Below are 24,367 nucleotides of genomic sequence, written 5' to 3' on the forward strand. Positions count from 1 at the left end.
TCTGGATTTGCCTTCCCGTTCCCCAGACCTGAATCCAATTGAGCACATCTGGGACATGATGTCTCACTCCATCCACCAATGCTACGTTGCACCACAGAATGTACAGGAGTTGGTGGATGCTTTAGTCCAGGTCTGGGAGGAGATCTCTCAGGAGACCATCTGCCACCTCATCAGGATCAAGCCCAGGCTTTGGAGGGAGGTCATGCAGGCAAGTGGAGGGTGCGCACACACACCACTGAGCCTCATTTTGACTCATTTTAAGGACATTACATCAAAGTTGGATCAGACTGTAGTGTTTTTTTACCACTTCAATTTTGAGTGTGACTCAAAATCCAGACCTCCATGTTTGATACATTTTCAATGTAAATCAAATTTGTGTGATTTGTCAGCACATTCAATTATGTAAAAGATTATTATTTCATAAGAGTATTTCATTTATTCAGATCTAGGGGATCTTAGATTTGTTTTCCCTTTCTTTTTTTGAGTAGTGTATTTCTGAAGCTGGAGGCAGGATTGTTACATGTCATGATAGAGCTTTGACTTCCATTTCCGAATAATTAAAGCCATTCACTACACCCCAGACAATTATTATTAAACTATGAGAAAACGATTGGGGAGTAGACACTATTTCATCACCTCACACCACTTTATTTCCATTAGATTTCTGAAGCCGCGCCGCCACCACCACCAGCTTTGTACTGCTCAACATTATACAGAAACTATGAGGCCATGGGCTCCTTTTTGTTCCCGATTAAAACAATGTGATTGACTTATAGCTTCACTTGCAATTGACAATTTGATAGTCAGTTTAATAAAAAATCAATTTATATAAAACGTTGTATGGATTGGAAGCCCAAAGAGAACATAGAATAAACGTTTTGTTTCACCAGCATTTTGGCCACCAGGCATACTGCAGATATGCACCAGATTGGCTGAAATTGTAAGTTTCCCCATTTCTGCTCAAAACTACTATTGATAAACATACACAGCAGTGAGAATTTCATCTCATGAATGCTTACCTGCATGTAACATCCAAGCCAAATGTTTGGCACCAGGACTCTGTTCATAAGATATTGATCTAACCAGCATGCCAGCTCCAATCATTGCTGCAAAAGTTGCTCCAATAGCCTAAAAAGAGACATACAATGAGTATAAGCATTCTTGTGTTTGCTACAAATCCACAAGCAATTATTAGCCACTTTGCTACCTGAAGGCTCAGACTCCTTTAAGACCAAGGCTGTACATGCCCTTTTAAGCATCACGATTGCTGTGATTGGCCCACAGCAATCACGGGATCAGGAGCCAATGAAATTGGCTTCTGCCTGATATACTGGAGCTCTGCTGTTAGCACGACAGCAGAGCAAGTGGGTGCAGAGACGTAAACAGTGGCGGGAACGGTGAGAGAGCATACGGTGCAGTGGTGGTGAAATCTACACCCTGGCAGGAATTAGCAGCCAGAAACAGGGCATAGATTTCAATCACTGCCATCTGGAAGAGGTTAATGTGAACTTACATGATATGCATGTTAGAAAACTAGCAAAAAAAAATAAAAAAATAAAGTAGATAGCGTCCAGTTTGCGTACAAACTATGTAAATTTCTGACCTCTAAGGCATGTACACACCACTCAATTTTACTCTTAACTTCATTCTGATCATTTTAGTGAATGAACGCTGGACGCACGGTTCAGCTATTGCCAAATATGGCACAAGCAAGCAACATCCTGTCCCACAGTCCCACAGGAATCTATCCACATAATGCATTATGCACTTTTGACGCTGGTCATTTACGGATTTGGAATGGCATTAGGAGGCAGCTCTGTGCATGCTAGATTCTCAGACAAGACAGAAAAGAATGACTGGCTGAGGGCATGCAGCAACCATATGCTATACTATTTAAAAACACACCTGAAGTGGAGGCTGACATTTAATTTATTTTCAAAAAATCTAATTTCCTGGCTGTCATGCTGATCCTCTCCCTCTAAATGTGGCCACATACCATACAATAAAATGATCAAATTTTACAGCAAATTGATAAAAACAATTGGTTGTGCTGAAAAATCGAAATCTTGTTTTTTCATTCGTTCAAAGAATCTCATCGAATTTCAAATTTTTATTTGATAAAAGAAGTGTTGAATTTCTCTGATGAATGCTGCAGGGAAGATTGTCATTTACTTGATGTGCAGACCCAAGCACTTTTTTCTGAGTTTTCAATAATGTTTTTCATAATTGGGGAGAAATTGAACATGTGTGTGTGGTACATTGGTCAGGTTTTTGAAATGTTACAATCAAGAGATTGCAATTCTTGAATTGACGAGCTAATTAAAAAATGTTATGGTGTGTGGTCACCTTAACACAATTTACCACAGACCCTGAACAAGCATGCAGATCAAATGTTTCTAACTGAAGTCTGATTAGAGTAGCCACATGCTTGTTTCCAGTTTGTGATTCACACACTTTTGATGCATGAAAGGATCAGCAGGACAGCCAGGCAATTTGCATTGTTTAAAAGGAAATACATTTCACTGGCGCCATACGCCTCTCACTTAAGGTTCCCTTTAAGTGGAAGTTCACTATGAGGTAAAGTAACTTACTTATAGCTCAAATGTTTATGGCGGTCAACACATTTTTTGGTGTGTGGCTACAATTTGTTCAAATGAGGACAGATTATGATTAACCACTTCCCGACCGCCGTATATACAATTGGCGGCCGGGAAGTGGACCCCGCAAGGACCGCCGTATAGACAAATGGCGGCGGTCCTCTTACGGGCATGGGCGGCGCGATCGCGTCATTCGTGACGCGATCGGCCGCCGGCGCCTGGCTCCGCCCCCTCGCGCTGTAACCCGCCGGCCGTTCGGAAGCGCCGGCGGGTTACTAGCACCAGGATCGCCGCATACAAAGTGTATAATACACTTTGTAATGTTTACAAAGTATACAGGCTATATTATACACCCTAGTCTGCACCCAAGCACACCGATTCTCCCCCCCCCTGCCCCCTGATCGCCCCCCCCCCCCAAATGGGGTCATTTGGAGGTATTTATACTATCCTGGAATTCTAGCCCCTCATGAAACATGTCAGGTGTTTAAAAAAGTCAGATGCTGGAAAATGGGAAAATTCACTTTTTGCACCATAAATGCTATAACTTTTACCCAAGCCAATAAATATAGGCTGAATGTTTTTTTTTTTTTGGTTTTTTTTAATCAAAAACATGTTTGTCCACATTTTTCGCGCTGCATGTATACAGAAACTTTACTTTATTTGAAAAATGTCAGCACAGAAAGTTAAAAAAAATCTTTTTTTTTGACAAAATTCATGTCTTTTTTGATGAATATAATAAAAAGTAAAAATCGCAGCAGCAATCAAATAGCACCAAAAGCTTTATTAGTGACAAGAAAAGGAGCCAAAATTCATTTAGGTGGTAGGTTGTATGAGCGAGCAATAAACCTTGAAAGCTGCAGTGGTCTGAATGGAAAAAAAGTGCCTGGTCCTTAAGGGGGGTAGAGCACACGGTCCTCAAGTGGTTAAAGTTGTCCTTATGTGGTTCTACTTCCTATGGATGTTGGAGACACATGAATATCTACGTTCAAGTGTGAACACTGGCCCTTAAACTATGGTCCATATGTAGTTAAGATTGGATGTGGCCAAGTCATTAAAGGGAATGTCCAAGCAAAATTAAAAAATGAGTTTCACTTACCTGGGGCTTCTACCAGCCCCATGCAGCCATCCTGTGCCCTCGTAGTCACTCACTGCTGCTCCAGTCCCCCACTGGCAGCTTGCCGACCTCGGAGGTCGGCGGGACGCATTGCGTACATTTTTACGCATTCCCGCTAGTGCAGGAACATTAACACATACATTTTTACACGTTACTGGTTCAATGCATAAAAAATTACGCATTGAACCAGTAACGCGTAAAAATGTATGTGTTAATGTTCCTGCACTAGCGGGAATGCGTAAAGATGTACGCAATGCCTGAGCGGCAAGCTGCCAGTGGGGGACTGGAGCAGCAGTGAGTGACTACGAGGGCACAGGATGGCTGCATGGGGCTGGTAGAAGCCCCAGGTAAGTGAAACTCATTTTTTAATTTTGCTTGAACATTCCCTTTAAGAAATCCTGGTTTCCACATATGTAAACTGGTTATGTGATCCCTCTTTATATACACAGCATAGGCAGGTTGTTACTAGCCAGCTTTAGCTTACGGGGCATTGCAATACTACTGATGTATGGATCAAATAGGTTTCCTTTCGGACTATTTTTATACGCATGGTATTAAAACAGTGTGCAGCATCTTGGCTTTCTCAGGGCTTATTTCCACTAGGGTGATCCGTTTTGTTTCCACACATGTGAATTCAGACAGGGAAAGGCCAGCCCCTGTGATTTGCATGAGGGGGGGGGGGGGGGGGGAAAGACGGCATGCAGCAAAAATTAAATAAATAAATCATGTCACGTATACAAATTCCTATTGTCATGCATGGCACGGCAAGACCAGGGACGTGGAGTTGGGGTATCGATGTCAGAGGAATTTTTGGGTGCCTAGAGTTGGAGTAAAAAAAAAAAAAAGACTCCTTAGAATATTTTCTCATTTTTCTTTTAATTACAGTTTAAATTTATATTTTCAGTATGTACTGTATGTACAATGCTCAGTCCACAAAAATAAAATAAAGAAATGGAAGCGGGCATGCTGGGGTGCACATGCGCAGACTGGCCCAGACTTTTAATAAATAATCTCTGGTACACATTAAATATAATAATCACCATCTCTGCTGTGAGGCTTGGTCCACATTAGACATGTTTGCAGAACGGTGTCTGGGTCCGTGCTCCGGGTTTGAAAACCCGGAACATAAACGGATCAGTTTTTCAAAATGCTGCTAAGTTGCAGCATACGTTTCCAGTCCGGATACAGGGTTGGGAGGGGGCCGCCATGCTTGAGGGGGTAGCAGGAAGGAAGGTGTCAGCAGGCACAGCTGCGGGGCGGGGGGTAGGGTCAGACCCACCCCTCCCTCACCTGAGACCCCCCTTCCCCGCTCCCCCTCCAGCTAGTTTCTTTTAAAATCAATGTAGCAGCAAGCGGTGAACTCACTCTCTTCCTGGGACCTGAGGACTGAGTTTACTAGAACGATAACTAGGAGACACACACACACACACACACACACACACCTTAGTGCATTGCAAAAGGAGAATTCATTTTATATGAGCTGTAATTAAACAAGTGTATGTATGTATGTATGTATGTATGTATGTATGTACCGTATTTTTCGGAATATAAGACGCTCCGGCATATAAGACGCACCTAGGTTTAGGGGGCAAAAATCAGAGAAAAAAAAAATAAACTAATCCTAGGTGCGTCTATGGTGCAGGGGCGTCTTATGGACCCTTTCTCCCTTAACTGTCACTATCTTAGCTAAACTGCCCATCTACACCACACTACACTTCACTTCACTTACCCCTGCTGCCCCCACTACACTACACTTCACCAACTAACCCCTGCTGCTGTAACCACCTACTACACTACACTACACTAACTAACCCCTTCTGCCACTACCAAATACACTACACTGGCTAAACCCTGATTAAACATCTCACCTGATCCTGTCGCCACGATCCTCTCCTCCCCCATCTGGCTTTCTTCTTCAGAGGGTGTCCGTCATTCAGGATGCAGGTCTTCAGGGTCCCAGCTGCTACGCTCCTCTTCAGCTGCAGTCTCCTCGTCTCTTCATCCTAGGACGTCCTGTCCTCCTTTTTAAAGGTCTTCAGAGCTCCAGCTCCCTGCTCTACTCTTCGCAGCAGTCTTCATTTAGATTGCAGCCTTGCTGTATACATGTGCTGCTGCCGCCATCCTTCCTAGTTACGGCGTCCTCCCTAGTTACAGCGTCCTCCCCAGTTACAGCGTCCTCCCCGACGTCCTCCCTAGTTACAGCGTCCTCCTCCGACATCCTTCCTAGTTACGGCGTCCTCCCTAGTTACAGCGTCCTCCCCAGTTACAGCGTCTTCCCCGACGTCCTCCCTAGTTACAGCGTCCTCCCCCGACATCCTCCCTAGTTACAGCATTTCCTCTGACGTACTTCCTAGTTACAGTGCCCTCTGCTGGTTGATCAGCGGCGCACGTGTGCGCGTGATGTCAGAGGCACTGTAACTAGGCAGGACGTCGGTGGAGGACGCTGTAACTAGGGAGGACGTCAGGGAGGACGCTGTAACTAGGGAGGACATCGGAGGAGGACGCCGTAACTATGAAGGATGGCGGCGGCAGCATATGTATACCGCAAGGCTGCAGTCTATACGAAGACTGCAGCGAAGAGGAGCGCGGGCAGCTGGGGCTCTGAAGACCTTCACAGTGACTGACAAGACGTCCTGGGATGAAGAGAGCCAGGCGAGGAGAGGATCGCGGCGACAGGATCCGGTAAGTATATTCCGGGGCCACATTTGCCGTATCTTTGGAATATAAGACGCACCCACTTTTCCCCCGCATTTTTGGGGAAGAAAAAGTGCGTCTTATATTCCGAAAAATACGGTATGTATGTATGTATTTTTTTATTTATATTGTCAGCTCCCGTACCAATTCTACATGATTTCAAACTCACTTTGCTCATGAAATTAATTGATAAATTACTACATTTGGAGTTGGTGACTACAAATAAAGTCATATACTACTGTATATAACTTTATTTGTATATAACCTATATTTGTATATAAAACTTTATTTGTATATAACCTATATTTTACATATGAACTCCTTGTAAACAATTCAGATTCCGACCCACCCTTCCGATCGCCACCTATGCCCGTCAGGAAATCCCGTTCTGAACAGGATTTCCTTCAGGGCTTTCCCCGTTGCCATGGCGACGAACGGAATGACGTCATCAACGTCATAGGGAGTCCCGATCCACCCCTCAGCGCTGCCTGGCACTGATTGGCCAGGCTGTGCACGGGGTCTGCGGGGGGGCCCCTCTTACACGTCGGGTAGCGGTGGATCGGCAGCGATTGCAGCAAACACACAGCTAACAAAGTGCTAGCTGCGTGTTTGAAAAAAAAAAATTATCCAAATCGGCCCAGCACGGCCTGAGCGATGACATCCGGCGTCTCTGGATGAGCTCAGCTCGTCCAGAACGCTAGAGAGGTTAAAGGATACCACAGCTGAACAAACAGAAAGATCCAGTGTGTAGGGGTTAAAATTACATACTGTGACCTCCTCCAGCCCCCTCCGTTCGTGGAAGATTCATGCCGGTGTCCCGGCGACTTGCTTGACCTGGATATAAATCTTCGTCTCTTCACTTCTGGTGGCGCATAGCTATGGGCTCAGAAGCACGCTGTCCTCTGCATCTACACATGATTAATCATGTGAAAGCTGTGTAATGAAGCGCACACGCAGACCAGAGTAGATGCAGGGGACAGAGTGCTTCTGAGCCCATAGCTATGCGCCACCAGAAGTGAAGAATCGAAGATTTATATCCAGGTCAAGGGTCAAGCAAGTTGCCGGGACACCGGCATGAATCTTCCACGAACCGCAGCAGAAGGAGGGGGCAGGAGGAAGTCACAGTAAGTAATTTTTACCCCTACACACTGTATATTTCTGTTTGTTCAGCTGTGGTATCCTTTAAGAATGTGTAATGGAGGAAGATTCACCCTTATTTTCATGCAGAGTACCTAAGCATCACTCTTACTCTTTTCCACGGACTGTTGAGCTGTGTGCTCGACAATCAGTTAGCAGGCGGCAGTGAGCAGTTACCAGGCAGCAGTGAGCAGTTGTGAGAGTTTGAGAAGCATTTTACTGCCTATCAACAGTCCGTGGAAAAGAGGCCTTCAAGCACTGGCCCTATTTTTCAAAGTATTCACTCTGAGTGGCAATCCGCCAGACAATGGAGGCCGCACAGCCTCCAGCCGGGGACACTTTTCAAGGGCGATATTTCCTCACAGTATAGTAAACCCTCCCCCAGTCTCTAGTAATGATAGGTGAACGGGGCGGGATGAGTCAGCGTTCTCGCCAATCAACTGGCATCCATCCAGCCCACCTATCAATAGGAGGGCTCTTCGCTGTGGATCCGTCCCGCAGTGGTTGGCACGCGCACCGCTGGCTGGGGTGGATGGTGGAATCCGGGCGATCAGCAGGGCTGCACCCTGTCTGACAGCAGGGAGTGGGTGCTGAAGCTGGGGGACACTTTCGGGAAATAGCAGAGGATCAATGTGCAAAGCGATCTGCTGCCATGCTATCTAAGAGGGAGGGGGAGAGCCCTACCTAGCCACCAGCCTCACCTACTTACCCACCCACCCCACTAGCCACCAGCCTGACCTACTTACCCACTATACTGTTACATTACAGTTGGCTACACCCATGTCATGGCCACATCCATTTTCCAGCACACGTAATGGCTAACGACCATTAAACCCCACCCGGCTACTTTTCCATGCCACCCGGCTGAAAAAAAAATTCTGGGGAGAACACTACATGGTAAATCTTATTATGCAGACGTGCCAGGACATTTACGTCATCAGTGACGGGTCCGGATGGCCAACATGGTAGTGTGACAGCTTATTAGCCAGAATCTTTGTTTTGTTCCCAAAAGCAGATACAATCTTAATAAAACTTTAAAATTCCTAAGGTTTGGCAGTGATGAAATGCCTTTTTGTTACATACTTACAATCAACAAGATTGTTATATGTAAATTATAGTAAAAGGAATTACTGTATATACTCGCATACAAGCCCAAAAAGTGGCCCAAAAGTTGGGGGGGGGGGGGGGGGGGTGTCGGCTCGTATGAGAGTCATGTATGTAGTGATTCCCCCCCCCCCCCCCCAGTGAAGCACCCACCACTAGGCAACAATGGCCACGTGATCCCCCCAGTCATTTGCTCACTGTTTAGTGCTGCACATTAAAGCAGGTGGCTGTGTTATCCCCTCAGCGCGCCGCCAGACATGAATGGCAGCTTTGATGTGCCCCGCTGTGTCTCTCTCTACACCCCCCCCCCCCCCCCCAGGGTGTCCGCAGATGTGTGCATAGTAAAGCGGCTTCATTTGCTTACTATGCACACATCTGCGGAGACACTCAGGGGAGAGAAATACGCAGCGGACACATCAAAGCTGCACGCTGGGGGGTTAACACAGCCATCTGCTTGAATGTGCAACACTAAACAGTGAGCACATGATGGGGGGGGGGGTTGGGGGATCACGCGCCCATTATTGCCTAGCTTTTTATTTTACATTAAGGTGAGTGCTTCACTCGGGGAGGGGGGCCAGTTACTACATGTTGGAGCATGTAGTAGGGGCTGCATGGAGAGGGGGAAGCTCTGAGCAGGACTATCCTGAAAGCGGACCTGAACTCAGAATGTCCTCTCTGCTCTGAAAGATACACAACAGCATAAGCATTACAGCATAATACAGTAACCTTTAAACAAAAACATTTCTTTGTTACAGCTAATATAAATCCAATCAGATAAAATGTCATTGTAGTACAAATACTATGATCTGATCAGATCATTTCCATCTGCACCAATCTAGCATTTCCTACCCCCGACTTATATGTGGTCAATCATTTTTTTCTGTTTTTTCAGGTAAAAAAAAAAGAGAGAAAGAGAGAGAGAAAGAGAAAGAGAAAGAGAAAGAGAAAGAGAAAGAGAAAGAGGAAAGAGAAAGAGAGGAAAGAGAAAGAGAAAAGGAAAGAGAAGGAGGGGAAAGAGAAGAAGGAATGAGAACGAAAGAGAAAGCGAGAAAGAGAAGAAAGAGAAAGAGAAGAGAAGAGAGAGAGAGAGAGAGAGAGAGAGAGAGAGAGAGTGTGTGTGGATGATTTTTGTACTGACTCCACAGCCCTGTGAAAGCCGCATGCTGGCACAGAGGAAATGGGCCCCTTAGGGCCATTTTACACTTAATTAGTTGCTCTCAGTTTTAACTGAAAAAACTGATTTTCAAAGTAATGCCCATGGTTCCTATGCACCTTTCACATTTTACACGTTTTAACTGAAGTCTTTTTTCACAATGCACTGCTATGGAAAAAACGTGTACCAACGCGTACTAACACACACCAACTGATTAAGTGTAAATGGGCCCCTACTCTTGTTCTTGGTTATTTTAAGATTACCTCATTTGCATAAACTACCAATTTTTTTTAACTCTTGCACTGACATCTGAGAACAGCTAAAGGATCTTCTACATAGATAAAAACAAAGTATGCCAACAACCGACTACACAGTGTTAGGAAATGACCTGCGCCTGAGGTTAGATTTTAACTAAGAGGCTACATAAAGGTGAAGGTCAGGGTGAACCGAAAAGCCCAGGACACCTTACCAGCCAGGATCCTCTCATCATGAGGCTCATTAAAGCAGGAGATCTGCTGACAGCAACAGCAGACAAGGTTGTGAGACCAATGCTGCCGGCAAAATACATGTAAGTGGATCGGATCCTATCTTTCACATACTGAGGCCAAACGCTGCAAACAAAAATTAATAAGTGAATGAGCTAGTATGAGACAACATAACAACATAACTACCATGGACAAGGTCTCCTCCTGCCTATTTGCCATCTCCTCCTGGATGTCCACCAGGTTCCTGAAACTAAATCTAGACAAAATGGAATTTATGATCTTCCCACCCAGGTCATTCCTGGGCCTCCCAGATGTGCAGGTCACTGTTAACCACACTACCATTCGCCCTACCTCTCAAGCCCGCTGTCTGTGTGTCACCCTGGACTCCGCACTTTCCTTCACTACCCACATCCAAAACCTCACAAAGTCCTGCAACTTCCACCTTCGTGACATCTGTAAGATTCGCCCTTTCCTGACCTCTGCCACCACCAAACCTCCTAACCCATGCCCTCATAATTTCCCACCTTGACTACTGCAATGCCCTTCTGTCTGGTCTCCCTATGACCCGAATAGCCCCACTGCAGTCCATCATGAATGCAGCAGCCAGAATTATCCCCTCCTCCCATCGCTTCACCAGGGCGGCTCCCCTCCGTGAATCCCTCTCCACTGTCTTCCTATCCAGTCCAGAATCAGATTCAAGATATTGTGTCTGACCTACAAATCCGTCCACAAAACCTGTCCAACCTACATTTCTGATCTTACTCAGAGATACACACCAAGCCGCTCACTCCGCTCCTCCAATGAACTTCGCCTGACCGTCCACCGCATCACCCAGTCCCATGCACGCCTCCAGGACTTCTCAAGAGCAGCTCCAACACTATGGAACTCCCTACCTCCACCCATTAGGGCAGCCCCCTCCTTCAACACCTTCAAGAAGGCCCTCAAAACTCACCTTTTCACTCTGGCCTACCACCCCTCACAATTGCTCTAAACCCACAGCTGAACTCTGGTTCCCTACCTCTCGTGTCCCTACCTCTCCCTCTAGATTGTAAGCCTTTGGGCAGGGTCCTCCTTTTGTGTCCTACCTGATCATGCACCTCCATTACTGTAAACCCATGCTCTGCATTTGAGTGAACCTAACTTGCCTAATCTCCATGCTCCCATCAAAAGACTGACTAAGCATTACCTTGTACTCATACTGTGCTGCATGATCTGGGCTTTCTTGTATTCCTGTATTGTCATATTGCTGTATGTGACTCCTAACTATTGTCTGTAACCTAAATTAATGTCCAGCGCTGCGTAATATGTTGGCGCTTTATAAATACAATAAATAATAATAATAATAATAATAAGTAAACAAAGTTTGTATTTTAACTCAATTTCCTTTATATGTTAACATTTACCAGAAATCCGCTCTACATTTAACCAGAGTCCCTCAACACCGTTTATATTAAGCAAGTGAAATATGTGTCTTCTGGTCGCAATTGCATCTACACTGGGGTGGCGCAAGTAAGGTCTGCTCATATCTAGTAGAACAGAGTGCTTGTGCACAAAGGGGAAAAAGCTGTGCATAAGCAGCTTTGTCTACTAAACTTGCACATATTTTACCTGTGCATGCCCTGTCCATATGCACTCATTTGTGGTCGAAGTATGGTCAAAAGATGAAGGGAAACACTCAGGGCTGTGGAGTCGGAGCAATTTTGGGTACCTGGAGTTGGAGTCGGGAAAAAAAAATGCACAGACTCCAACTCCTCTCAGATAATAGTCATCAATAATTTATATATACAGTAATAGCTGTGCTTAGTCCACAAAAATGAAATAAACCAATCAAAAATAGTTACTTGTGCTGCTTCAATAAAGCAGTTCCCGTATTTTTAAAGTCAGGTATACAGATCTGATTGTGACTGTATATATGATGTGTACACTGGAATCTTTTATATATACTAAACATCTATGCCTGTGGTCCTCAAACTAAGGCCTATGGGCCGAATGCGGCCCGCCGAGGCTTTTTCACTGGCCCCCACAAGCAGAAAAATGTATAACTTATAGATGCGGCCCACTGTACCTTTAAATATTGGTTGCCCGCATATAGAATAGCAGTGCTGGCACCACCCATCAACATACTGTAGAAACCAGCGAGCAGTCATTCACTGGCTTCCAGCAGTTATTTGGTCACCTGGGTATGCTTCACTGTCTGGTGGAAAAAGACATTTTCCTCGGGCACCGCATGACTGAATGACTGCTGCTGGGAGTTCTCCTCCAAACAGGATTCGGGGGAATCAATACCTAGACTCAATGGAATGATCTTCAACATCATTTTATGTATGTTGCGCCACCCCCCCCCCCCCCCCAGCAGTCTGCAGTATGTTGACCCGGCCCTTGACTGAAAAAGTTTGGGGACCTCTGATCTACGGTGTAAGACTAAAGCCTGATGAGCTGTCACACTAATAGAGATGGTCAATGAGACAAATAATTCTGAGCTGATGCTGGTTTATGCAAATGCCCTTTGCTCATGAAATCAAATAATTTGATATGTTAAAATTTGGTTTGGTGACTACGAATTAAAGAAAAGTTTTATAGATACCTGGGGCTTCCTCCAGCCCCCTTCAGGCCAATCAGTGCATCGCTGTCCTCTTCCACCATCTGGATCTTCTGCTACGAGTCTCGGTAAAACAACCAGTCAGCGCTGTCCGGCCGTGTGCCGCTCCCACAGCCAGGAATATTCTGCACCTGGGCAATAGTGCTGCGCTGGTGTAGTATGCTCCAGGCGGCAGAGTGCGTGCATGCGCACTACGCCCAAATGGCTCAAGTACCTGGACCCATAGTACAAGATCCAGGTGGCGGAGGACAGCGAGGGACTGATTAGCCTGAAGGGGGCTGGAGGAAACCCCAGGGATGTATAAAACTCAGGATTACTTTGTTACACAGTATTACTAAACTGTACATATGCACTCCCAACAGAGCTGCAGGGAATCCACTTAGAACGTTGTGCATATTGAACAGAGGTGTTGTCTATCACCCATAAACCTGGTGCAGATTGTACATGAAGAATGTGTAATAGAGAAAGAATCCCCTCATTTCCCTGCAGAGTACCTGAACATCCCTCTTACATGTACCCACAGTTACATTGCCTAGGGCCTGATATATGTTCTTCGTTCCTGTCTGTACCTTCTACAAGTACTCTTACCAAGGACTAGTTTTAGTCTATGACTAAGGGGAATAAATATGGCAGGCTACATATCCTCACTTCAGTTGTCTTTTAAAATTCCTAAGCGTTGGCTGTTAAGAGATGAATTTCATGTTATATACTTTCAAACAACAAGATTGTAATATGCAAATTAGAGGAGTCGCAGTCAGTGGAATCCTAAACTGAGAAATTGGAGTCAGTGGATTTTTGCACCGACTCCACAGCCCTGGAAACACTGCCCTTGCCTTGAATGGTGGGCTCAATGAGGAGCAGAGAAGCCTCTTGACCATCCAGAGGCTTCCAACAATAGTAGAAATAACCTCCCACCCACCTCATGCTTTAATAAAAGTAATCCTGCAGTTACATCCGTTGTTTAATTTGTTACTGTTCTGTATTTTTATTGCAATATTCATCATTTCCTATCCAGACATATTTATGAAACTCACAGCATGCAGCAATTTTAATGGTATTGTACAACTTGTATGCCATGACATATACCACTCATTTCATGATTATGCCTCAATGCGAGGAAGTTTTTTGTTTTTTTTTATAAATTACAGACGGTGAAAAAACATTTTGAAGAACAGTGAAGAGTTAAACTACGGGTAGAGCTAACCGGTAGTGGTATTTCTACAAATACTCCAGGACGGCTCAATTACATGAGAGATAGCCAGCTCCTCCCCCAGAAGGAAACAGTTCTCTCCTCATCCTCCAGGACGGCTCAATTACATGAGAGACAAACGAGAAGCGAATTACCTTAGGGAAGGATGATATTCTGTAAAACTTTCCTGCCAAAGGATATGTCCTGGCTGGATAGGAGATCCACCCTATAGTGCTTTATGAATGTATGGTGATCCTTCCAAATGGCCGCTTTGCAGATCTGTTCCAATGATGGGCCTGATCTTTCAGCCCATGAAGTTGACAGAGATATTACAGAATGAGCTTTTATACCCTGTGGAGGTGACTGGCCTTGACTGCTATACTCAGAAACAATAACCTCTCCTAGCCATCTTGATATACAGGATCTTCTCCAAAAAATAGCATATTGTGATAAAGTTCATTATTTTCTGTAATGTACTGATAAACAGACTTTCATATATTTTAGATTCAAATATGCACAACTGAAGTAGTTCAATCCGTTTATTGTTTTAATATTGATGATTTTGGCATACAGCTCATGAAAACCCAAAATTCCTATCTCAAAAAATTAGCATATTTCATCCGACCAATAAAAGAAAAAAGTGTTTTTAAATCAAAAAAAGTCAACCTTCAAATAATTATGTTCAGTTATGCACTCAATACTTGGTCGGGAATCCTTTTGCAGAAATGACTGCTTCAATGCGGCGTGGCATGGAGGCAATCAGCCTGTGGCACTGCTCAGGTGTTATGGAGGCCCAGGATGCTTCGATAGCGGCCTTAGAGGGATGCTTAAAGGGATACTGTAGGAAGGGGTCAGGGGAAAATGAGTTGAACTTACCCAGGGTTACTAATGGTCCCCCACAGACATCCTGTGACCACACAGCCACTCACCGATGCTCCGGCCCCGCCTTCGGTCACTTCTGGAATTTCAGACTTTAAAGTCTGAAAACCACTGCACCTGCGTTGTCGTGTCCTTGCTCCCGCTGATGTCACCAGGAGGGTACTGCACAGGCCCACTATGGTCTGTGCCTGCCCAGTACGCTCCTGGTGACATCAGCATGAGCAAGGACACGGCAATGCAGGAGCAGTGGTTTTCTGAAATTCCAGAAGTGACCCCGAAGGCGGGGCCAGAGCATCGGTAAGTGGCTGCACGGGCACAGGATGTCTGTGGGGGACCATTAGAAGCCCCGGGTAACTTCAACTCAATTTCCCCCTACAGTATTCCTTTAAGTCAAAAATAAAAAATGATTTTTATTCACCTGGGTCATCCCTCAGCCCCCTGAAGCTGTATGGTGCCCTCGCAGCCTCGCTCCGATCCTCCTGTCCCTGCTGGCGCCTACTTCCGGCTTCAGCGACAGCTGCCGACAGGCTGGGAACGCGAGTGATTCCCCGCGTTCCCAGCCGCTATATCATCCTCTATGCTGCTATAGCGTATAACATATACGTTATAGCAGCATAGAGGGCGATATAGCAGCTGGGAAGGCGCTATATCACCCCCATCTGGAATAGTAAGGCCACATCTGGAATATGGAATTCAGTTCTGGGCACCACATTACAAAAAAGATATTGCAGTTTTAGAGCAGGTGCAGAGACAAGCAACAAAATTGATACGTGGGATGGAAGGTCTCGCTTACCAAGAAAGGTTAGATAAACTGGGTTTATTTCGTCTAGAGAAAAGACGCCTTAGAGGAGATCTAATTAACATGTATAAATATAGCAGAGGGCAATATAATAGCTTGGCGGCTGAGCTTTTTGTCCCTAGGCCTTCTCAAAGGACAAGATCTGCGCATGGAGGAAAAATGTTTTAGCCAAGAGTGATAAGATGTGGAATGCATTGCCACAGGAAGTCGTTATGGCAAACTCTATACCTGCATTTAAAGGGGGCTTAGATGTTTTCCTTGCGTTGAAAGACATCCATGGCTACAATTACTAGGTAATGCCTAATGATGTTGATCCAGGGATTTTATCTGATTGCCATCTGGAGTCGGGAAGGAATTTTTCCCTTTTGGGGCTAATTGGACCATGCCTTGTAAGGGTTTTTTTGCCTTCCTCTGGATCAACAGGGATATGTGAGGGAGCAGGCTGGAGTTGTACTTTGTACTGGTTGAACTCGATGGACGTATGTCTTTTTTCAACCAAAATACCTATGCAACTATGACATGGCACCCCAGACCATCACTGACTGTGGGTACTTGACACTGGACTTCAGGCATTTTGGCATTTCCCTCTCCCCAGTCTTCCTCCAGACTTTGGCACCTTGATTTCCGAATGACATGTAAAAGTTGCTTTCATGCGAAAAAAGTACTTTGGACCACTGAGCAACAGTCCAGTGCTGCTTCTCTGTAGCCCAGGTCAGGCGCTTCTGCCGATATTTCTAGTTCAAAAGTGGGTTTATGCTTCCATCTGCTGAAAAGCTTTATGGAGATGAAGATTTAATTTTTCAGCACGACCTGACACCTGCCCACAGTGCCAAAACCACTGGTAAATGGTTTACTGACCATGGTATTACTGTGCTCAATTGGCCTGCCAACTCTCCTGACCTGAACCCCATAGAGAATCTGTGGGGTATTGTGAAGAGAAAGTTGAGAGACGCAAGACCCAACACTCTGGATGAGCTTAAGGCCGCTATCAAAGCATCCTGGGCCTCCATAACACCTGAGCAGTGCCACAGGCTGATTGCCTCCATGCCACGCCGCATTGAAGCAGTCATTTCTGCAAAAGGATTCCCGACCAAGTATTGAGTGCATAACTGAACATAATTATTTGAAGGTTGACTTTTTTTGATTTAAAAACACTTTTTTCCTTTTATTGGTCAGATGAAATATGCTAAGTTTTTGAGATAGGAATTTTGGGTTTTCATGAGCTGTATGCCAAAATCATCAATATTAAAACAATAAAATGTTTGAACTACTTCAGTTGTGTGTATTTGAATCTAACAATATATGAAAGTCTAATGTTTATCAGTACATTACAGAAAATAATGAACTTTATCACAATATGCTATTTTTTTGAGAAGATCCTGTAGTGTCCTTAGACACCTTTAAAGAGAACCCGAGGTGTGTTTAAAGAATGTTATCTGCATACAGAGGCTGGATCTGCCTATACAGCCCAGCCTCTGTTGCTATTCCAAACCCCACTAAGGTCTCCCTGCACTCTGCAATCCCTCATAAATCACAGCCATGCTGTGAGGCTGTGTTTACATCTGTAGTGTCAGTCTCAGCTGCTCCCCCGCCTCCTGCATAGCTCCGGTCCCTACCCTGTCCCTTCCCTCCAATCAGCAGGGAGGGAAGGGATGCAGGCGGGGACTGGAGTTCTGCAGGAGGCGGGGAGAGCAGCAGACTGACACTATAGAGATAAACACAGCCAGCTCTGACAAGCTGTTTGTCAGCAGCGTGGCTGCGATTTATGAGGGATTGCAGAGTGCAGGGGGACCTTAGGGGGGTTTGGGATAGCAACAGAGGCTGGGCTGTATAGGCAGATCCAGCCTCTGTATGCAGATAATATTCTTCAAACCCACCTCGGGTTCTCTTTAAGCCCTTCTTTGTACCAACAAAAATGACACAAATGGTTTGATCTTCTAAAAGAGGCAGTTGCTTCCAGGTAGGCTAGGACTGCTCGCCTGACATCTAGTCTATGCCATTCAGCTTCCCTATCATTGGAGGGAGGGTCACAGAAAGACGGAAGTATTATCTCTTGGGACCTATGGTAGGTAGAACTGACTTTTGGAAGATACGCTGGATCTGTTCTAAATACAATCCTATCTGGAAAAATCTGCATAAATGGATCTTTAATTGAAAGGGCCTGAATGTCCCCTACTCTAGGGGCCGAAGTTACCGAAACCAAAAATACTGTCTTTAACGTCAGAACATTGAGCGTAGCCTTATTCAGCGGCTCATAAGGAGTATCAATTAATGATTTCAAAACTAAATTTAAGTCCCAAGGTGGGACAATTTTATTAGGCAAGGGTCTAGCTCTAGACACCGCCTTCAAAAAAATCAATTACAGCCTGCTCCCTGGCTAATTTGACATTCAAAAATAAAGAAAGAGCCGTCACCTGCACCCTTAGAGTGCTAGGGGCTAACCCTAAATCAACTCCATCCTGAAGGAACTCAAGAATAGAAGGTATATCATTGTTAATGATTCCTTTTTAACCTTCCAAGAACAAAAAACCTTCCAAAATGTACAATAAATCTTTCTTGTGGTAAGCTTTCTACAGCTGACCATTGTAGTAATCATACGGTCTGAGAAACCTTTACTCTAAGGTTTCCCCCTGAAGAACCAGGCTGCCAGGGAAAAAAAAAAAAAACTTCCCTGGATCTGGGTGGACATTGTCCTGTTGTAAAAGAAGGTCCTCCCTGGGGAGGTAAGAACTATGGACCCCTGGTTGCCAGAACGCAAAGATCCGGAAACCAGATTCTGCGTGGCCAGTAGGGAGCAATGAAGATTACCTGAGCTGCATCCTTCACTTTCCAAAGTGCCCGGAAGATCAGTGGAAACGGCGGAGAATGCATACAAGAGACCCTTTGGCCATGGGACTGCCAGAGCATCCAATCTCTCCGGAGGGGAGGATGGATCTAGAGAGAAGACCTTTGTTTTTGAATTGAGAGGAGACGCAAAAAGGTCTACTTCCAGAGGACCCCACATGTCTGAGATTTCTTGAAATAATTCCCCATTTAGGGACCACTCTGCCTCTATTAGTCGAGGCCGACTCAGACGATCTGCCCCAAAAATGTGCGAGCCCTTTATATGAACAGAGGTTATTAAAAGAATTTTTCCTCTGCCACCTGTAGAATCTCTTGCGCTAAAATTCTCAGATCTCTGACTTGTACCTCCCGGTTTTCAAATGTATGAGACTGTGACTATGTTATCCGAGAGGACTATCACATGCGTTTGTTTGAGCAGGGGAAGGAAATCGAGAATAGCTAGCTTCACTGCCAAGAGTTTTCAGAATTTTGTAGTATATACAGGCGCTGATCCAAACTTTATCTCATGTGTATGTTCCACCAGCTGCTCAGGATCAACCACATCCACAATCGGTTCCAAGAAAAATGCATACAAATCCACAGCGCTTGGTACTCAAATCCGCATCTGCAGTAACCCCACAGTGCTCAAAAGCATATTTCCACAGTGACCATCACCAGAAATAAATCGAGAAAGGTCACTTCTCCATCCAATAATCACATAAACATTTATTAGAAGCTGAATCTACATCACATATACTACGACTTACTTCCAGGGTCCTTTTGACAGGGACCCTTAGTAGTTAAAAGCATATAGTGTAACCCAGTACACATTTAAAATCCAAAAACCGATCTCATTTAAGTTGTCCAGTCTCCAGTTCCTACCGGTTTCGGCCTTGCGCCGTCATCAGGGAACACTGTGTTTCTGGTGATGGTCACTGTGGAAATATGCTTTTGAGCACTGTGATGCCGATTTGAGTACCAAGCGCTGTGGATTTGTACGCATTTTTCCAAGAGTTTTCTGAAGTTTGAGGATTTCATACTCCCCTCCTGATCACATAGGCCCTAAGTGTGAAATTTCCCACAGTGAGCCCCCCAGCCCTCCCGACATCTGTGAAAATTCTTACCACTGCAGCGGGGTGCCATAGTATGCCCTGATTGAGATTGGATTCCTCCTCCCACCATCTGAGGGAATCCCTTACTACCAGGGGTAGCGAACACTGATCTAGAGGGGTTCTGCCATGGTTCAATGCCTGCAGAGTCCACTCCTGTAGCTTCCTGGTGTGTGCTTGAGCCCATACCACCCCCGGAATGGAGGAGGTAATTAATCCCAACAGATACATCGCCCTTTCTGAGAGTTGCCTCCTCTTTCTCTGAAAAAAACAAATCCTCTCTCGCATACAGAGTTGCTTTTCTTTCGGTAGAAAAGTAATTTCTCTTGATGAGCCTATCCAGAATCCCAAGTACTTCACCTTTTGGGATGGGGTCAACATGGATTTTTCCAAGTTTAGCAACCAACCCAGCTTCGAAAAAACCTGAATGGTCCAAATCCAAGTAAGCCAACAATTTTTCATTTGAATCCGCAAAAATTAGCAGATCGTCCAAGTATGGGACTATTTGTATCTGAAGTAGATGTAAATGAGCAGTAACCTCTGCCATACAGTTACATAGTTATTTTGGTTGAAAAAAGACATACGTCCATCGAGTTCAACCAGTACAAAGTACAACTCCAGCCCGTCCCCCACATACCCCTGTTGATCCAGAGGAAGGCGAAAAAACCTCCACAAGGTCCAATTAGCCCCAAAAGGGAAAAATTCCTTCCCGACTCCAGATGGCAATCAGATAAAATCCCTGGATCAACATCATTAGGCATAACCTAGTAATTGTAGCCATGGATGTCTTTCAAAGCAAGGAAAGCATCTAAGCCCCCTTTAAATGCAGGTATAGAGTTTGCAATAACGACTTCCTGTGGCAATGCATTCCACATCTTAATCACTCTTACTGTAAAGAACCCTTTCCTAAATAAATGGCTAAAACGTTTTTCCTCCATGCGCAGATCATGTCCTCTAGTCCTTTGAGAAGGCCTAGGGACAAAAAGCTCATCCGCCAAGCTATTATACTGCCCTCTGATGTATTTATACATGTTGATTAGATCTCCAATAAGGTGTCTTTTCTCTAGACTAAATAAACCCAGTTTATCTAACCTTTCTTGGTAAGCGAGACCTTCCATCCCACGTATCAATTTTGTAGCTCGTCTCTGCACCTGCTCTAAAACTGCAATATCTTTTTTGTAATGTGGTGCCCAGAACTGAATTCCATATTCCAGATGTGGCCTTACTAGAGAGTTAAACAGGGGCAATATTATGCTAGCATCTCGAGTTTTTATTTCCCTTTTAATGCATCCCAAAATTTTGTTCGCTTTAGCTGCAGGGGCTTGGCATTGAGTACGATTATTTAGCTTGTTGTCGATGAGTACTCCTAAGTCCTTCTCCAAGTTTGATGTCCCCAACTGTATCCCATTTATTTTGTATGGTGCTAGACCATTAGTACGTCCAAAATGCATGACTTTACATTTGTCAACATTGAATTTCATCTGCCATGTATGTGCCCATATAGCCATCCTATCCAGATCCTGTTGCAATATGACACTATCTTCCTGAGAGTTGATGATTCGGCACAAATTTTGTATCATCTGCAAAAATAGCAACATTGCTCACTACTGCATCTACTAGGTCATTAATAAATAAATTGAAGAGCACTGGACCCAGTACAGACCCCTGTGGGACCCCACTGCTAACAGTCTCCCATTTTGAGTACGATCCATTGACCACAACTCTTTGTTTTCTGTCCATTAGCCAGTTCCCTATCCATGCACACAAACTCTTCCCCAGTCCTTGCATCCTGATCTTGGTGAAGATCCGAGCGGCAGTAGAAATACCGAAAGGGAGAGCTTGGTATTGAAAATGACAAATCGAGTCCCCCAAATTTGATCTTGTATCCGTTGGAAACCAGATCCACAATGTATTGATTCTGAGTAATTTGACTCCATTGCACTGCAAGCTGAAGGAGTCTTCTCCCCACCTGTACCCCGGTCATTTGTTTTCTTTTGGGGCCCCTTTATTGAAAATGAAGGGGGTTTTCCCTTTAGCTGAAGGGTAGACCCACTTCCTTTTCTGGGGTTGTGCTCGCTGGTCTTTTTGAAAAAAAGGGTTTTTTTTACTTCGAAAAGACTTCCGAGTAGGGTTTTTCTTTTGTCTGGAAATTTTCCTTTTGCCTGAAGATTTTTTTAGAATACTTTCTAGATCCTTGCCAAACAGAAGGTCACCCTCAAATTGTGGCGCATAGTTTCTGTTTTGAGCTAACATCTCCTTCCCAAGTGTTAAGCCATACTGCTCCACAAAGTTTAACATAACCTCTGAAGGGTCTGGCTTAGCTTTTCCACAACACTTCTGACATACAGTTTTAGTATATGGAGGCTGAATGCTTAGCTTCACATTTAGCACATCTCTTAGACTTGTCTCTGTGTTTAACAGTCGGTGTCTACAAGAGAACACAAACAGAAGAATAGTGCTATTAGTCACCAACCAAGTAGTAATGCACTACAAACAATAGCTGAGGCTCCATGTTAGAAAGTGAAAGAGTTACTTAAATCACTTTCCACAGCAATGCCTCTAACCAACAACTTGCAGACCACCAGCACATATTTGCTCCGTTGTGTCTGTAGTTTTGCGGCCATTTCCAGAGGAACCACCAGCCTGCTCCATCCAAGTGGCAGGACTCTAATGGTGTTAGAATGCCGCCGTCGTCACGCTTACATCCGGCCGCGTGACATCTGAACCGGAAGTAATACTTGCACTTCCGGTTAATCCGGCCCACACGCTTAGCGCGTCAAACCTCTGCCACCGCCCCCTCCTGGACCAGCCACTGCTGATCGCACATACTCCCAGCCAGCAGCCTTCACCCACCGGAGAAGCTGTGGGCGGACACGGAAAATAGGATGCACTCACCCTCTCTCCCCCGCCCGAAACAAGCTCCAGCACGCAGGCATCCAAGAGTGGAGGGGAGAGGAATACACTGAGCCGAGACCAGCCCAGACACAACAGGTATTGCAAACCTTCACCGGATGTTTCCTGGGTGGGAAACACAGTAATACCGATGGGTGCTGTGTTCAGAGGCGTTTTATGCAAAACCTGTACTGGGTGTGTTTCCTTTGGGGGGAGGAGCTGGCCATCTCATGTAATTGAGCCGTCCTGGAGGATGAGGAGAGAAAATCCCAATGAATTTTTTTTTAGTCCTTTTACCTATTCTTGGGTCTACTAATTTTCATTTTAATTTAAAAAAAAATACTCAACTAAGGCAGGATATGAGAGGTAAAAAAATTCAGACTGCTTTAGTCCCTTTTAATTCCACTACAAATAAAAAAAAAAAAAAAAAAGAAATCCTCAAAGTGAAACTTCAAAAAAGGGACCCTGAGCAGACTGTGGGGGTATGCATTTAAGCATACTCACGAATACACAGTAATAACCCCTCACTTACCGGCCGTGAAGTAAAGCTTTCTGTGCCCAGGCCGGTGTGAATTGCATTGAGGCCATTGACTCTCAGTAAAGTCGAGCTATGACCCCAGAAGCTACTCATGCACTGAGCATGATGACATGCTGCTCGTGCACTGATAGGCTGAGAGGAGGAGGAGTTAAGCCAAAGCATGTGCAGACCGTATGACCCAACTTCCAGGGTCACAGCGCCACTTTGCTGTGAGTCGCCGGCCCTAATGCAATTTACACCAGTGGGACCGGGGAACAGAAAAATTTGACTTCACCGCCGGCAAGTGAGGGGTTATTACCATGTATTCGTGGGTATGCTAAAATGCATACCCATGCAGTCTGCTCGGGGTCCCTTTAAATGAAAACAAAGTGAGGAGATAAACAATTGTATCTATCCTCCTACTCCTAAAAATGATTTTAGAAATCCTCCAGTCTTATCTTTAAAAAAAGATGCATTTTTTGGTCTCAGCTGAATTTAACAGTCTCCGAATCTCAGAGTGCTTAAATATATTAATTAATAAATGATCTACTTACCTGGGCCTTCCTCCAGCTCCTGGCAGCCAATCTGTCCCTCACTGCAGCTCCAGAGTCCCAGTATCTCCTCCGTTGCAGATGCCAACCTCAACCAGCTCGGTATCATCTGTGCCTGAGCGAGCGTGCGGCTTGTGATCGCACTTACGTGGTCTGGAGCATTCTGCGCATGCGCAAAATGTTCAGAGCCATGTGATCGCGATCGTGAGCGGCCGCAAAACATGCTAACCTGGCGAGGTTGGCATCTGCAATGGAGGGGATCCCGGTGCACCGGAACATCGGCGAGGGACAGATCGGCTGCCAGGAGCTAAAGAAAGGCCCAGGTAAGTAGATGTGGTTCTTTTTTTTCCCCTGTTCACACCTTCCCATTAAAGCAGTAGGATCAGCCATACTATGCCAGGGAAAGAAAAAAAAAAAAAAAAAAAAAACAAAACACATATATAGGCCTCTTGCACACTGCACGCGATTCAGATTCCGCTTTTTAATCAGTTTTTACATCCGATTCAGATTCTGATTTGCAGTTTGCTCCCTGCACACTGCAAATTGGAATCTGAATCGGATGTAAAAACTGATTAAAAAGCGGAATCTGAATCGGAATCGCTTGCAGTGTGCAAGAGGCCATAAGTAGATAAATACTTGATCTACTTACATAACACATGTATTAACTGTCCACGTTTTGATTTCAGCGAATGTTATATTGTAAATTACGAGAATTCTGTTCCTGG

At 44.9% G+C, this 24,367-nt stretch overlaps 1 protein-coding gene across 2 annotated transcripts in view; it reads right to left on the minus strand.

Annotated features, from left to right (window-relative positions):
* Nucleotides 1–24,367, minus strand: part of GHITM (growth hormone inducible transmembrane protein) — a 52,058-nt gene that overhangs the window by 14,076 nt on the left and 13,615 nt on the right. For both annotated transcript variants that reach the window (XM_068258864.1, XM_068258863.1), the window contains exons 5-6: nucleotides 10,269–10,410; nucleotides 1,020–1,128 (exon numbers count right to left, since the gene is read on the minus strand). In XM_068258864.1, coding sequence (XP_068114965.1) covers nucleotides 1,020–1,128; nucleotides 10,269–10,410 — 251 coding nt within the window. The remainder of the gene's footprint in view (nucleotides 1–1,019; nucleotides 1,129–10,268; nucleotides 10,411–24,367) is intronic.

This window comes from Hyperolius riggenbachi, chromosome 10 (assembly GCF_040937935.1).
Source record: "Hyperolius riggenbachi isolate aHypRig1 chromosome 10, aHypRig1.pri, whole genome shotgun sequence".
NCBI lineage: Eukaryota > Metazoa > Chordata > Amphibia > Anura > Hyperoliidae > Hyperolius > Hyperolius riggenbachi.